This window comes from Watersipora subatra, chromosome 4 (genome assembly GCF_963576615.1).
Source record: "Watersipora subatra chromosome 4, tzWatSuba1.1, whole genome shotgun sequence".
Classification (NCBI taxonomy): Eukaryota; Metazoa; Bryozoa; class Gymnolaemata; order Cheilostomatida; family Watersiporidae; genus Watersipora; species Watersipora subatra.
The window spans coordinates 13,074,119-13,090,368 of NC_088711.1; the positions used below are offsets into that span (position 1 = coordinate 13,074,119).

The 16,250-nt window shown below is 36.5% G+C and overlaps 2 protein-coding genes and 1 long non-coding RNA gene across 6 annotated transcripts in view; 2 read left to right on the forward strand and 1 right to left on the reverse strand.

The window, feature by feature from the left end:
- Nucleotides 1-7,442, forward strand: part of LOC137394805 (helicase domino-like) — a 33,352-nt gene extending 25,910 nt beyond the window's left edge. For both annotated transcript variants that reach the window (XM_068081574.1, XM_068081575.1), the window contains exons 40-51: nt 97-262; nt 1,117-1,224; nt 1,315-1,548; nt 1,660-1,961; nt 2,046-2,959; nt 3,153-3,199; nt 3,440-3,504; nt 4,546-4,678; nt 4,910-5,047; nt 6,939-6,989; nt 7,179-7,243; nt 7,367-7,442. In XM_068081574.1, coding sequence (XP_067937675.1) covers nt 97-262; nt 1,117-1,224; nt 1,315-1,548; nt 1,660-1,961; nt 2,046-2,567 — 1,332 coding nt within the window. In that variant the 3' untranslated portion in view covers nt 2,568-2,959; nt 3,153-3,199; nt 3,440-3,504; ... (3 more) ...; nt 7,179-7,243; nt 7,367-7,442. The remainder of the gene's footprint in view (nt 1-96; nt 263-1,116; nt 1,225-1,314; nt 1,549-1,659; nt 1,962-2,045; nt 2,960-3,152; nt 3,200-3,439; nt 3,505-4,545; nt 4,679-4,909; nt 5,048-6,938; nt 6,990-7,178; nt 7,244-7,366) is intronic.
- A 198-nt stretch (nt 7,443-7,640) lies between these two features.
- LOC137394807 (uncharacterized) lies at nt 7,641-8,724 on the forward strand. The gene is made up of 3 exons (XR_010978376.1): nt 7,641-7,676; nt 8,103-8,162; nt 8,590-8,724. It is a non-coding gene; the product is annotated as an uncharacterized lncRNA (long non-coding RNA).
- Nucleotides 8,725-9,429: 705 nt separating this feature from the next.
- LOC137394806 (neuralized-like protein 2) overlaps nt 9,430-16,250 on the reverse strand; it is a 29,470-nt gene continuing 22,649 nt past the window's right edge. For all 3 annotated transcript variants that reach the window (XM_068081577.1, XM_068081578.1, XM_068081576.1), the window contains exon 9: nt 9,430-9,570. In XM_068081577.1, coding sequence (XP_067937678.1) covers nt 9,452-9,570 — 119 coding nt within the window. In that variant the 3' untranslated portion in view covers nt 9,430-9,451. The remainder of the gene's footprint in view (nt 9,571-16,250) is intronic.

The following is a 16,250-nucleotide window of genomic DNA, read 5'->3' on the forward strand; positions in this document are numbered from 1 at the left end:
GTTGCATCATTGCAAATTCATTGCTAGTTCTCCCTTTGAGCCTTGCGATGCCATGCCTTTGTAGTTGTTTTTCACTACTTTACTATGTATTTCTAGCTGCTGAGTGGACAGCAAATCCAACAAGCTAGCGATCAGGCACGCGTTCCCACTCTGGTGAAGACTGTCAGCTCTGTGGCTGGTTCTGCTACTACTAATATGACAATTCCTGTGAGCACAGGAGTCAATATTAATGTTACTCTTCCGCAGCAACAAAAAACATTGGGTATGTTTGAATTTTATTCTGCTGCTGCAGGTAGCTTTAGTGAAAGACTTCCATTTGATAATTACAATCCTTTTCATATTGACATGAATAACATTTAGACGATTTGGCTCAGGGCAGTGGAAATAACTAAAGCGTAGGCATTTTGTCCAAATTGCCTTGCGGATGGATGCTCAATTGGATGTGCTCCAAAACGATTTGATAACTGGTTATTAGAAACTGTAACATTATTTTGCAAAAGAGACCAACTCTGTCGATTTAGAACGACATCGATTTAGAACGACATCGAAAGACAGGAAATGGCTAGTGTAATGTCAACTTGGCTAGTTTGTTTCTGGCTGTTGTGAAACATTAGATGATTAAGCTTGATCATAAGTGCAGCAGTAGTTCATCCATCCTGCTTGATTTTCTCTCGGTTTGTTGGTGGCCGTTTGTTTGTATACATTGTGGCACACTGTCAATGTCATCTCTAAGGTCTTTATTTAGGAGTTCAGTCTATCGATATGAAAGGCCTCTACTGACAAACTAGTTTGTTTCGTGTCAGTGAAAAAATAAAATCTCCACCAAGACTAGTCCTTTACAACTATTTAATAAACATATCTTTCTTCTATCCACATACAATAAACGCTTCTCATCTTGAGCATTCCCTGGCATATATTGGCGCTAGAATATTTGACATAGACTTTAATGCTTTGGTTCTTGAAAACGTAAATTAATCTTGTCACTTTACAAGCAGTGCTTGTTTTGCACTGCTTGTAAAGTTCTACTAAAACTGCTACTAACCGATGTCTTTGTTGTTTACTAATTTTAGTAATACCTGAAGTGCTGCCACATGTGTTCTTTAATATTGTTGACAGGCGCCATAAGCAAGGCTGGTATCTCTGGCAGTCAGCCACACCAGTTCAGACAGATACAATTGCTTCACAATAATAAGCAGGTGACACGACCACAGCTCCAAAAGCTCAGTAAGTTCATTTATTCGACTCTTTGAACCTATCTTGAGCCGTAATTTTTTGTTTGTACAATTGGTATTACTAATGATGTTTTTCGTCTAGGTCTTAGTCACCCACAGTTAGTTGGAAAATCAGGTGCAAGTGTTCAGATAGTCCAACAAAAAATCGGAGGTAAACAAATAGGAGTTCACCAAATTCAACAGTTGATAAAACAACAACAGTCGCAGCATGCTCAGATTATAACGACCCCTGGGACATCTGGAGCTTCAGTTACAGGCACAGCTGGCCAGACAATCATAGCCACGACTCAACTCATAACCCCTGCCAACATGCACGGTTAGCATTTGCCATTGTTTGTCGGTTGTCATGTTTATTTCTCTATCACTAGTATGTAGACAAAGCTTTTTTCATTAAATAGTTTTTCTACATTTATGAATCATTTTATAGCTACTATTACCAAAATGTCGGCACCCAACAGCTCGGCTGGTATATCCGGATCAGGCAGCAGCAATGTGACAGTGTCCTTGGCTCGTCCTGTCATCACAACCACCAACCCTGTTGCAATAGTGCCTGGAGCAGGCTCATCTCTTGTCACTCAGTCCCCGTCCAAGCTGGTTGCAACTAGCTCTGCTCGTCCATCAGCTCACCGAGTAGCTGGAGCCATTACTGGCATTGTGTCGGGTGGAAATGCTGGCGCAACATCGGTTGTGAGTCTAGCGTCTGTAACTGTGCAAGGTTTGCAAAGCCAGGTAGGATCTAACATTGTGTTGACATATCTGACATGTGCGATTTTCAAAATCTGAGCGATTAATCATAATCTCTTTTCGTTGTAGCCTTCCGTATCCGCTTCCCTAATGGGCCATCGATCCGTTTCTTCAACTGATAGAACTGTCACTACCATGTCTCTATCCAAAGCCTATCAGCCACCATCTGTATCGCAGACAGCTGTTCGTACCCCCACAGTTGTGACGACAAATCCTGCAGGCATAGGCACTGCTGGTACAACAGTGTTACACCACACAATATTAACTAACAAGCCATCTGTTGTGAATTCAGCAACTCCTACCCTATCAGTAGGTCAGGCAGCTGTCACTCCGCCTATTGTAACACAGCCAGCTGTTCCCATAACACCCACAGTTGTAGTTCCAGTTCCAGATCCCCAGCTAGTTACATTGGCCAATGTTGGCAACACTGTTACCATAGCTACCACGCCAGCGCCAGAAATGCTTGCGAGTGATAGTTCGCCTAATGCTGCTGGGCAACCCGACTCACCAGATGCTGAGCTGGCCGACTTACAAACAAACATACCAGATTCTACTAGAACGTATGCCATGAGACCGAGAAAAACAACATAATCTTGATATATTATAAACTCCAAGTTTCTATTTATTTAATGTATTCTAACTTTATTAATTTTGTTCAACAGTTAGTGAATTGTGTACAATAGAATGTATAGTGACGTCATGAAAGGGCTTAAATTCATTTCTATCCAACAGTACCGTAGTTGTCAGAAAGTTTAAACAGGTAAGCATGTCCTACATTTTGATAACTGAATTTTTTGTTTCTCAAACGTGCCAGTTTTATGCCAAAAATTGGTACATGTGTAAACTTGAGTGCCTACACAAATTCTGCGCAAGTTTTATGAAATACATTTGTTTGTTCTGCGCATTCCTAAGCTTCACAATGGGTAATGTCATCTGTTTCAGAACCTGGTTATTGGTCCTCAAGTGAACACGTTCCAGCCAAAGTAAGTATATTGTAATCTACATATGCCAATTGCGTTACTAATAGCTCAGTATGATGAAAAACTTGCCCTCTCTTAGTTGTACTCAAAAACCCTGCTGAAGAATGTGTATCGGCACTGTCAGACTGCTTACTCCCTTCATAGTTTGAAACCATTTTATTGTCTTCTTGAATTGATCATTTAAACATTGTTATAGGTGAAGATTATGTGGAACTGCATTCCTTGAGACATTCGTATGACCAGGTTTGTGATATACGTTACATATTTAAAACACTGATATCAAAACAGATTTTTGTCAGTATTCCAAGATCGAGAATAGTACTGGCCACTGCTTTATTAGTGCCGGTTGATTTGCAATTGTCTTATAATAAGTCTTGTTAGAACACATGTTTTTGATCCATTCTAGTATTTCTGGTTGTGCTTTGTGAAGTGCAGTTGATGATTGAAAAAACTGTGGTTTGCACGGGTTGGTCATTATTACAGAAAACATTGATGGACAGAAACATCGATTTCCCTCTTGACGTAAAACTTGAGTGGTAGCATCTCAGGTGAGCATACATCATTTTGAAGTTGAAAATATAGTGCCATAAAAGTATTGAAACATTAACTAAAAACAAAATTATTATCTTCAGCACCTCATGTCAATAACACTAATGTCTACTGAGGTCCATTCCTTATGCTCTCCATGATGTAACAATGTCAATGGTATTAGCACCGGCCATATTTCTTATATATTTCTTCGCAGAATTTCATCACGTTCTACTTGTCTTTGTGACATGAGAACACATTTGAGTGGAGAACAGGAAAACTAATAGACCACATGGTTGGTCAAACAGTAGTACGATAAAATCAACACAAAGTGGCTTTGCTGGTTATCATTTTTTGAAACTTTGCAATTTGTAAACAGCACTCAATATTGCTACGAAGTTTTTCGTCATTGCAGAATGAAAACTTCAGAAAAACCATCTTCTGACAGTTCCTTCTGACAGTGTATTAATATAGAAAGCTTGTCAGAGATTGGTAATTATACTTGGAGCCGTGCTGATGGAACAAAAGGGTGCAGATGTAGTGATAGTGATGCGTTGTAAATCAAAAATATGAATAATGCAGTAAAATAATCACAGATAAGACACTACCTTTTTACCCATTCTAAATTTGAACATAGTTGTGATGAAACAATTTCCTTCTTCAATGCGTTACTGGCGCGTTGAAAAATTTCTGTAGTATACAGTTTTTGTGTAAATGTCAGTGTGTTGGAACATTTGTAGTAATGCACTTGGTTGTAGAGTCAACTTTATTAGTTTATATCCCCAAGTTATTGCTGCATCCTGTATTATTTTAGATCCCTGTCATGAAAAAAGCCCTACAATAAACTGCAGGTTCACTGTCCATTGGGAAAACCACAATTATTGTTGCCCCCATTAGAAAAACCAAAAATATTGTTGCCCGCAACTCATTGGGGAAACTTCCAAAATTTCCAATCATCATTAGTGGTATTACACAGGTAACTTAGCTTGTTGGGTTTGTCTTGTGGTTTTCACCGGCATGATCTGATTTACATGCTAAGTAGTTTGTTATATTCTCATCAGGGTGGTCAAAAAATGACTGTTCAAGAAAAGCAGCAGTTGAGAAGCAGCACAACTGTAGCTCAGTTTATAAAGCAAAGTCTAGTTGGCGGACGACCGGTTACTGGTGTTTCCCACGGTGTCTCCCACCGAACTAGTAAGTGCCACATTTTCTTCATGCTCATTTGTCTCAAGACAAGTCAAATTACTGATTGCCTCGTCAAGTTATCAGTGCCAACGTCTTGGTAAAGTAATGTGGTGGTAACACTCTGGGAGGGTTTGATCTCTTGCCAGCACTAAGAACATCAAACATTTTTCTTGTCAATAGTTCTTTGTCTTTTGCATTTATATCAACATGCATTGTATGCTGAATTTGTATTGTTTGCAGTCACAGTACAAGGGCAGCTACCCATATCAATTGGAGGTGCAACAATTCAACCAGCTAAACATCTTGAGTCTGCAGCAGTCCAAACTGAGAACTACTGGAGTCGCTGTTGCACGGAGGAAAGCTTTTGGCACTATACCGGTATATACATACACAGTCAAACTCGGATAGCTCGAACACATGCTTAACGCGAACAAATTTGTTTGGTCCATTCCCTCTCAATGATAAATTGCTTTAGATAACTTGACCTGAACATCATAAACTTGAACAGTGTTTTGCCTAACAAAACAGTTATCACTTTAGACTATCACTTAATTGCAAACCATGGAGATCAAAACCAACTTTTAGTAGTTCTTAGGCGTTGTTATCACCATTACCGGCAAAAAGTCTTTTTCTGAGCGTTTCAACAGCGATCAAGTTTTGCCAATTTCAATATGAAAACGTCCTGGCAGTCACATCACCTAAAACAAGAAACAAATCTCAATAAAAAAATATCTATACTTTCTGGTAAAAAAAAATTTAAACTACATGGGATGCCTTATAATTTCCAACAAGCCATCTTTACTTTTGATTTATATATATATATATATATGTTATCGATTTATATTTATACATGTATCTACTAATAAATACATGCATTTGTGACAGTCCTCTGATTACTTGAACGCTCTGATAACTCAAACACTTTTCATTCGGACCCGTGAAGTTGAGCTATCCGAGTTTGTCTGTATATAACGGCAAACCTGGAGAAATCTTATAGCAGAAGCAACGTACCCCATGGGCGCATTGTATTACTAATTTGCTGTGTGCAATCACCAAAACAGGTATACAATATATATGGTAAAAGTGATGGGAATGGTCAAAATGGCTTGGCCATATGCTTAGGTGCTCATATCAGCAAACTTGTGGTTACAATCTTCGTGAGTTCTAGTCCAGAATGAAGCAAATTTTTCATTCCAAGATTGTAATTGCTATGAATGGGCAGGCAGACATGAACAGACAACAAACTTTAAGATTGATATTTATAGACTATCATCGTATACATAGTAGAGATCCCTATACTTTGGGATAGTTATTTTATCTCAAGTGTGGCGTAAAAATTTTCAAGACTAATCATTGAACTCGTTATTAAAGTTATGTTACAAATACTTTACATTATAGAAGTGACTACTGTATTATTCAATTGATGCCAAACCTTATTTTCCAAATTCTTAGTACCACCTTAGATAAAGATCAAATGTTACTTTTAATTGTTTGTCGGTTGTAAATGTAACTTGAATGTGTAGTTGACATTTGAAGAATTTATCAGATAGGAGCAGTTTATACAGTACCGTTATTAATGCTAGTGATATGGTGCTATGGGGATGCAAGGATGTTAAGTGGACAGGGCCAAACTGCATTATAATTGTATTAATTAATTGCATTTTGAAACCTTTTCAAATACAGAAACACCTCCCATAATATTTATTGTATCATAGATACAATCATATCATAGATACAAAAAATATCTGAATATACGAATGATGCAATGAAAGTAGATACATTGAGTTAACCCGCTCCAGTTGTTTGCCATTGTTAAATTTATAATTATAACTTTATTAGAAATGAAAGTCCATTTCTTATCATTCATGAATGCTTAACACCTTAATGGCCTTGATTGAGCTTTTACAGTAGCTATATAATATTGCTTCTATTCTAACTCATAATAATAAGTGCGTCACAGACAATCTAAAAGATTCTCAATGTTCTAAATAATTCTATTGCATGCTGTCAATAGGATTAACCAGTATCTATTTTTAATTGTATTTTCAAGGCTATTACTGCTTTTCATCGATATTTTAGCTTTCCTTAATCAATATGTATGGCAGCATATAAATGTGTTGCTTCTTTCAGCAATGTTAGGACGTTAGATCACACAATAGATAGATCACACAATATTGTTTGCATGATTTTCGATTTCTTACAGCATACATCATCATACTTACTATCAGTGGTTTTTACCTTGTTACTATTTGTGGCATATCCGTTACAGCCTGAAAAGTGACACTTCTGCAGCGACCTGTCCCGTCTCCACGTAAGCCAGGTAAGATGACATGCTACATGTCATGTTTATTTCCTTGGCTTCTGACAGCAGAATAATGATGTTTATACTTTCGTTCTACTGAATTAGTCCTGTAGAGCAATCATGTCACTGAATGCTGTAATCCAGAAGAGTATCTAATCTCTATTTATAATGTTTATTTGGAATTAATCCATCGATCTATTATTTTAGCATTGCTGAATAAACATGAGAACACAAGCACAAGTGATGATTCTGGCAACAACTTACATCTTAAGGTGTTCATTCATAAGGTTCCACCTCATCATTTCAAATTCCAGTAAGGACAATATATTGTCTGTATCTCTTTGGTGTTTTCGACCTGTCATTTTTTCATACATTTCAGACTATTCTTGTTTCAGCCAGCAGTACGAAAGAAACCTGCAGCATGAGGAGGGACAATGACTACTAATTGATGACCATCTATCTATCAGGTGAGATATCTCGCCATCCTTTTTTACACTGCAGCTTTTGATCATGTTGTTGATGATTATCATACGCCGCCCCAGGCTTAGTTGTTATGATGATAGGTTATTCTATGAAACAATATCCTTCATCTATTCATGCCCTGATCATTTCTTGGACATTCTAGACTGTTCTTTCTTGTTTTAGTCTGCTGAAAAACTTCCAGCTCGAAGGAACCATGACTACTAATTGATGACCATCTATCAGGTTAGATATCTCACCATACTTTTTTACACCGCAGCTTTTGACCATGTTATGTTGTTGATGATTATCATACACCGCCCCAGGCTTAGTTATTATGATGATAGGTTATTCTATGAAACAATATCCTTCATCTATTCATGCCCTGATCATTTCTTGGACATTCTAGACTGTTCTTTCTTGTTTTAGTCTGCTGAAAAACTTCCAGCTCGAAGGAACCATAACTACTAATTGATGACCATCTATCAGGTTAGATATCTCACCATACTTTTTTACACCGCAGCTTTTGACCATGTTATGTTGTTGATGATTATCATACACCGCCCCAGGCTTAGTTATTATGATGATAGGTTATTCTATGAAACAATATCCTTCATCTATTCATGCCCTGATCATTTCTTGGACATTCTAGACTGTTCTTTCTTGTTTTAGTCTGCTGAAAAACTTCCAGCTCGAAGGAACCATGACTACTAATTGATGACCATCTATCAGGTTAGATATCTCACCATACTTTTTTACACCGCAGCTTTTGATCATGTTATGTTGTTGATGATTATCATACACCGCCCCAGGCTTAGTTATTATGATGATAGGTTATTCTATGAAACAATATTCTTCATCTATTCATGCCCTGATCATTTCTTGGACATTCTAGACTGTTCCTTCTTGTTTTAGTCTGCTGAAAAACTTCCAGCTCGAAGGGATAACGACTACTAATTGATGACTATGTATCAGGTAAGATATCTCACCATACTTTTTTACACCGCAGCTTTTGATCATGTTATTGATGATTATCATACGCCGCCCCAGGCTTAGTTCTTATGGAGATAGGTTATTTTATGAGACCATTTTTTTGTATTCGTGACTCAATCATTCTGGTACAGCAGTTCCAGTTACAACTGATGTTATTTCATTGAAGTTGCTGCTAGGATGTGAGAATTGGTCATGAGCTATGGGGCCTATACAAATGACTAAAGGAGTGAGACGCTAAACTTTTCCAGCCTGTGAAAAAATTACTCTGAGTCATCAACATTTGATGAGCACATAGGGCATAATAGGCAAAATTATGATCTGTCGTGAATCTTCTGTTGGCTAAATGCCTCTGCTAATAGAGACTCATTTTATTCACCATCATGTTGTTTTTTTATAATCAATTTAAGGTTTAATTTATCATTGTATAAAGTATTGTAACTGGTTTTTGACAGTTTTTAATTTCAGTTCAAAACAAACGCTTAGTAGTCTTATTTTTTGTTTGTTGCCGATTTTGACAATTCAAATAGCCTAAGCTCATCTACTATCTGTACTTGATTACTCATGAGTGAGTAATGAGAGATTATTCAACGAATCTAGCAAAATGTGAAACAAATTTCAGACTGCATAGTGGAGCACCTGTTCAACTGCTCGTAATAAAATGTAAATGGTAATGTAAATTTTCATTGTTGTAACCACACCGATGCAGTGCAAGTGGGACAAGTAGAATTTGAACCTTTATTTTAATAATCAATCATATCTGCTATGCGCTGCTAGCACCACATACCCTCTGACAACATCTCATGTTTTTGTGATTAGCTTTATTTGATCTATAAATATTTAAATAAAATGTGGACACAATGTTGCGAAAATGTTAGACAGTGCGCAAATACAATTGAGAATGAGGCTAATGGTAAGCTTGCTAATGGCTTCTCTAAAAATTTGCTCATGCAGTGGATACCCTCATCATCTTTACCTGATACATGTATGTACATGTTGACACGAGTTAGCAAATATGCCTGAATAGGAATTCATGAATCGAACTTCAAGAAATTCTTCATTCTCGTTGGTAATGGCAACTCTTCAATGAACACTTGCGTGGAAAGCTGCTGAGTGATAACATCTCTGCATAGTGTTTGTAAAGTCTCACCTTCAAAAGATGATTGTATAGAAAATAAAGGTCCTAATCAAAATTTCAGTGTGCAAATCGTGATGGTGGGCTTTTGTTAGAACATCAAAACTTGAAATGCTGAAATACGCAATTTTCAGCGGTAATCCTAGACTGTTTTGACAAACTTGTTTTTGCGGAGTTGTTCCTCCGTCGAGCGGGCGAACAATGCAACGGCTTGTCACAGGACGTACTTCACCTGATGCATCAGCTGCACTTATAGGGAGTTGTTCTCTTCCGTCTATGCGGCTTGGTTGCGATGTTATGTCGGTCGCTCGATTAGGGACGGGTATAACTGGAGTATCTCAGAACCTACATGCAACATCAGAACCTCTATGTATGCATGCATACATATAGGTTCTGAGGTTGCACGTAGGTTCTGAGATACTCCAGTTATACCCGTCCCTCGATTAGTAATCACAACGAATTTCGCGCCACAATTTATGTAGAAAAATAAAATTAACGTTTAACCAGCGACCAGTCTCTGAGGTCAACTTTAGTAGAACTTGAGAACTTACACAACAACAGCGACTAAACATGTCGTTATTTGTGCGCTCAGTCAGTTTAATTTCTATTTTTGTGTCAGTCAGTTTCATTTGTTCTTACAAATGAAACTTTATTTTCAATTTATTTTATTCTTAAATTCTACTAACGTGTACAACAAAGACTGGTCTTTGGTTCAACGTTGTAATCTTATTTTCTTCCACATAATTTTTTGCGCGCGAAGTCCGTTATGATTACCAATGGAGCGACCGCCATAACATCGCAGCCAAGCCGCGTAGACGGAAGAGAACAACTCCCTTTCAGTGCAGCTGATGCATCAGGCGCAGTACGTCTTGTGACAAGCTGTTGTGTTGCTCGCCCGCTCGACGGGGGGAAAACTCCGTAAAACAACATTTAGTCAAGACAGGCTAGGGTAATTCCCAAATTTCTTCCTTGATGGAGCTGTGAAGATTGGTTAGAAATGTGGTTGGAAAGGTACAAACCGAAAGTTTGGCAGAACACTAATTCTATGTATTATCGTAAACAATACATGAGGGTATATACTCTTAATGTATACCTTTATATACAGTATCATAAGTATATACAATTGATATTACGATTCGATTGCTAATCGAAAATGTCCAATTCTGAAGCCCTAAATTGGTTAGATTTTGTCATGATGGAACTCACCAAATTTCAGAACCTATTGAAATTAGATGTTAAATATACTGTACTTAACATGTAACATTACAAATCTCATTCTATCACAAACTGCAATATAATAACCATGTATATTTTTCAGTGCTTGTTTAGCTTCAGTTGATCTGTTTTCCCTATATTCAGTTAGAGGGAAACAAAACATTAGGCTACGGAAAACACACATTGGATTCGAACTCAGAACCTCTCGCTCTGCAGACCTAAGCATTAACCCTTCCGCTAGTGTTGGGCCGGTAATATAATTTAGTATCGGATAGGATATCCTTGCACTTTTTTATCGGTTTTCCTGGTGTCGGTATCCTCGGTATTTACCATCTTCGGTATCCTTTGCCCATTAAGTTCGGTATATGGTTTTCAGTGTGTGTTTAACTTCGGCTTACCTACTTGCCCATTTTTATATCCCATTTGGGGGATAAATCAAATATCAAACGAGGGTTTTATCAAATATAAAACGTAATATACGTTTTATATTTGATAAAATATAAAACGTATATTACGTTTTACATTTTATCAATGTAAGAAGTATAAATATAATACTAGATAATTCGCATGTGTTGTGTTTTCAAAATGTCTGAAAAAAAGTTGCGATTGCCAATGTGCGCTGAGCGACCTTTTTTGATTAGCGTGTTCCTCAAATAAGCGTTTTTGCGTTTTCCATAACATCAATTGACACGCGACTTATCTTTTTCATTTTTCTCATTCAGTTACATAGCGATTGTGGGTGAGACGTCAAAAGAGATCCTTCATAAGCAGCTCATGAAAAGTGGTTAATGTAGCACCTTCAAAATGGTTAATGTAGCATAAATTAACTTAACTAAAGCTCTTGGAAACTGAAAACGTGCCATTTCTAGTAAAAATGTTAAAAATACAGCTGTACTATTTTGCAACGCGCAGTCATGATTTCATAATTACTACGCCCTGTTAAACTGTGAGTGATCCTGTTTGTCATTATTAGTAGTGCGTACAGGCCCGTATTCCTTGGAACGGCTGGGTGGCTGAGGCGCCCTAACTTTTTAGTAATTTTTAACGGCTAAGTACTAAGAATTGCAGTCTAAGCTCGTTCACTTGGAATTTCCAACTACTAATTACGAGCGCTAGTAGCGCTCTAGTGCAACTAGCGATGAGGCTCACTAATCTAGTATTGGTTTTGCCTGCCACTAATGCAGTGAGTGAGAGATCCTTTTTTTGCATTGAAGCAAATCAAATCAGCGATGAGGAGCACTATCGGGCAGGCTCGTCTAAATAATCTTCTAGTATTACGCATATATAAAGATGTTGAAATACATGTAGATATAGAATCAGTTGTGAAAGATTTCTGCCATGGACACATTGACAGAACAAATGCTATTGCAATAAAGAAGTAATAGCTCTTGTTCTTTCAATGTTTTTTACAGAAATCTGTATTGTCATGAGTTTTATAATGTTCGTGGAATAAAGAAAAAGTTTTTCCTACCATGAACCATAACCAATATATTTATGTAGATTTCGATGCTTACAATTGATTGCATTTATGCATACTTGGAGGGTTGTTGATGCCTAAAAAGTCCAGAGCTCCGAGGCACTGCTCCGTATCCATTTGAAGAGGGGGGCTAACACCGCCCCCTAAACCCCCAAGTGTTCATAACTAGTCGTCTAACATTTGCAGACCCAACTTGCAACCAGGGAATACAGGCCTGAGTGCGTAGGCTGCATGCATGCTTGCAAGTTGAAATGGAAAAAAGGCTGCTACCTCAAATGCTTTTCACTGTCTGAAATCAGAAGATGACAACTGTAATTTGATTGTTTTATCACCGAAGTGGCTCAGCACTGCTGAGTCATATGCTCAGCAATATATTAACTATTATATTGAGCCATAAAGGAGTTTATCCAGACTCTGTTTGCAAAGATCTTCTAAGGGACTGGGAGCATCATCATCTTCTACCACCACCAATGCCTCTTAAGATGATATCAATACCAGCTGCCATGAGAAATACTACAGCCATTTCACTCATAAAAAAACATTACAATCAGCTCAAAGGAGAACTGAGGGAAGTTGAGTAATACTATCTCAAACAACAATCTGGCACAGTTTAGTAAGTTTTTCTACACTAGCAGAGGATCAGATGGTTGTTGTTCTAGTTAAGGATAAGATATAAGATGCAACTGTTTTACACAGAGTACACAAAAGTCTAGTGTGTAAGTGTAAAATGATAAGTTCTTAAAAATAAATAAAACAACTGTAACTTTCAAACTTCATAACTGTAAATTAAAAATTTTATAACTTTTAGCGACGTGTAAGGTTGTTTAAAACCCGAAATAAATTTTCCCATTAAAATAAGATTATGTAAATTTATTTTTAATTTAGTGGTCCTGCACAAAACCTTTTCCTCATGATATGAAGTTTAAAAGTGACAGTTGTTTGAAACAGTTTAAAAACTTCTACAGTTGTTTTTATTTTCTATTTTAATTTATTTCAATTACACAAAACACTTTTCTCATGATATGTAATTTGAAAGTTAAAGCGGCAAATGTTGTTATATGTTAAATAAAAATAAATTTTCTGTCCAAAGACTTTTTATTGTAACCATTTAATTATATTAATTTTTCATTGTAATCATAGCTAAACAGATTATATTTAGCCATTACTTGCTAATGATTTCACATTTACAGTTTTATTTTTCTTCCTAATTTATTTCAACAAAACGCTTCTTTCATTATATGAAATTTAAAAATTGTAATTCTTTGAAAAATCTTGAAAACTTTTACAGTTGTTTTCTTTTTCCTCTTCATTTATTTGGACTGCTTAAAAATGTTTTCTCATGATATGAAGTTTAAAAGTTAGAATGGTAAGTGTTGTATATGGCATGTTAAATAAAAATAAATTTTCTGTCCAAAGACTTTTTTATTACCCAGGCAACGCCGGGTAGTACAGCTTGATAAGTAAATCCTATAATCAACTTATCAATATGTATGTATTGTTATTCATTAAATCTCAATAAAAACCACCATTATTTGTTGAAGTCGTCTCCCTTGTGTCTGTAAAAAATACATTTAATAGCATTGTGCATCTATTCACTTGCGTAATAGTTCAGTGACTAGGTATAAAATACATTGATATAATCACCTTGTATATAAAACAAAGTTAAATAGTTGTTTAAAAGCCTTTAGGTCAACTTAGACTGCCACGCACACAATACAGGTTTAAATGGCAAATGTCGCCGCCAATAAATTTAACGCTGATTGAGTATTGGCAAGGTTGGCCATTCCGACAAAATGAATTTCTAAAGACATACATTACAGCTATACTTTGGAACAGTCAAACCCTGTTCTGTCTGCTTTTGGTTTTCTAAACTAAAAAAAATTCAACAATTCAGCATCACAAGGACTGAACTACTTTCCGGATAACCAATTACCGATAGGATTTCACGGATAAATATCGATCATATCAAACTGGCGGCGGATAACTAGCTGTCACCGAAAATGATTGGTTTTCCGTATACTGATAAGCACTCGGTGTCGGTAAAAGCGGATAACTCCTTACCGGCCCAACACTACCTTACACTGAGCATCCATCTGGCTTTAGTATGGTATCATTACGCCTAACAATCAATGTGCGCTTGGCTGTGCATTTCGAATGCACTGGTTCGATTCTTGTGAGGCGCAATCATCTTTCCCAATACTCTTTTCCCAACGCTTTTAACTGGCCTTGAAAAGCTTGTGCGCCACCATCATTGATTGTATAACGCAAACAAACATTTTGTCTCTTTATGTAATTACTAGCTGTGCTACCCGGCATTGCCTGAGTAATAAAAAAGTCTGGACAGAAAATTGATTTGTATTTAACTTATAACAAAATTTACTATTCTAACTTTCAAACTACACATCATGAGAGAAGTGTTCTGTGTAGTCTGAAAACAACTGTAAAGGTTTTAAAAAATTGTCAAACGACTAACTTTCAAGCTGTTAGCCTGGCACATTGCCAATGGAAAATTGCAGTAAGCTGCTAGGCTTCTAATGACGGTACTCCATGACATTGCGTCAGCATTGTTGTCCAGCTGCAGTTATTCTAATAATAGCTATAGCCGGAATGCAGACAGACATACGACATACACACGGACATACTCTGAGAAATAGATATATAGATTTACGTTGTTTCTTTATTTTAATCAAAAATGAACTGACTAAACACTTGTTTTTCTTTTGAAGATTGCGATTTACACATCTTCAATTTCTGGTTCCTAACGACTAACTAATCTTAAGGCCACTCGCTAAAATCGGTGAAAGATATCAGTTGTTCTCATTAGCAGTTGTATGTTGCATTATTTCGAGTTGGAATTGCCTCTACATTATCTCTGTTCGATCAGACAAAGTATCTATGTTATGTATCTAATTCCGATAGCTCATTTTAATTAATGAAATAGTATTGTTGTATTCAACATTTTGATGGATAGCTTCTACTGCAACAGTAACCTTTTCTATACCCACACTTCTATGTACTCATCGCTATTAATTTAACATATTTATATGTTTTTATTTTGTTTTCTCAATTTGTATTAATTATATCAGTATCAAATCATTTTTCATAGTAGTAGGACGGACTATCTAGCCATTACTTGCTAATTATTTCACATTTAAACACCTTTACAGTTGTTTTATATTTTCTTTAAATCATGCAAAACTTTTTCGCATGATTCGAAGTTTAAAAAATTTGAATGGCAAATGTTGTATATGCTAAATAAAAATAAATCTTGCATGCAAAAACCTTTTTACACAGGCATTCATCCAGTACATCATATGTAAATGTGAGTATCTGTCAGTTGCTTGCCCAATTGTAGTGATTAACATCTAGCAACGAAAAATCTGCTTAGCACTGGATTGGAACTCAAAACATCTAGTTCTACAGACATGAGTGTTTATCATTACACTGCATGCCAACTGGCTATACTATGGAATGATTATGCCTTTAACAATCAGAGTGCGCTTGTTTCTGCTTAACACTCCAGCTAGCGTTATGTGTGAAGCCTTACCAGAAGAAAAATGTATGCCCATATGTAATCACATTTTCACATATTTTGAACCTACAACACAGCAGAGTAAGACATGATGAACCTTTTGATACCAAATAACTGTAATTTAAATTTTGTTGCAAGTCAACCTTTAAACTTACAAAGCCAACATTATTATTACAATTGTTGTTGAGCTGTAGTAGGCACTGCAATCTGTACAGAATGTATTAGGCATAGATAACCACAGTACACAGGAATAAACAAACACTTACATTCAGTTAGAATGGTAAATGTATATGTTGATTAAAAATGAATTTTCTGTGCAAAATTTTATTAGCTGTGGAACGCCTGGTATTCATCTAGTATTGACATAAAATGAAATTAACAATAAATTTTTATTACAGTTTGAAGTAAAAAATTCACAAGCGTTGCAATCTCCAAGCACCGCTTTTCCATGCGTCTTGCCTTTACATGCGT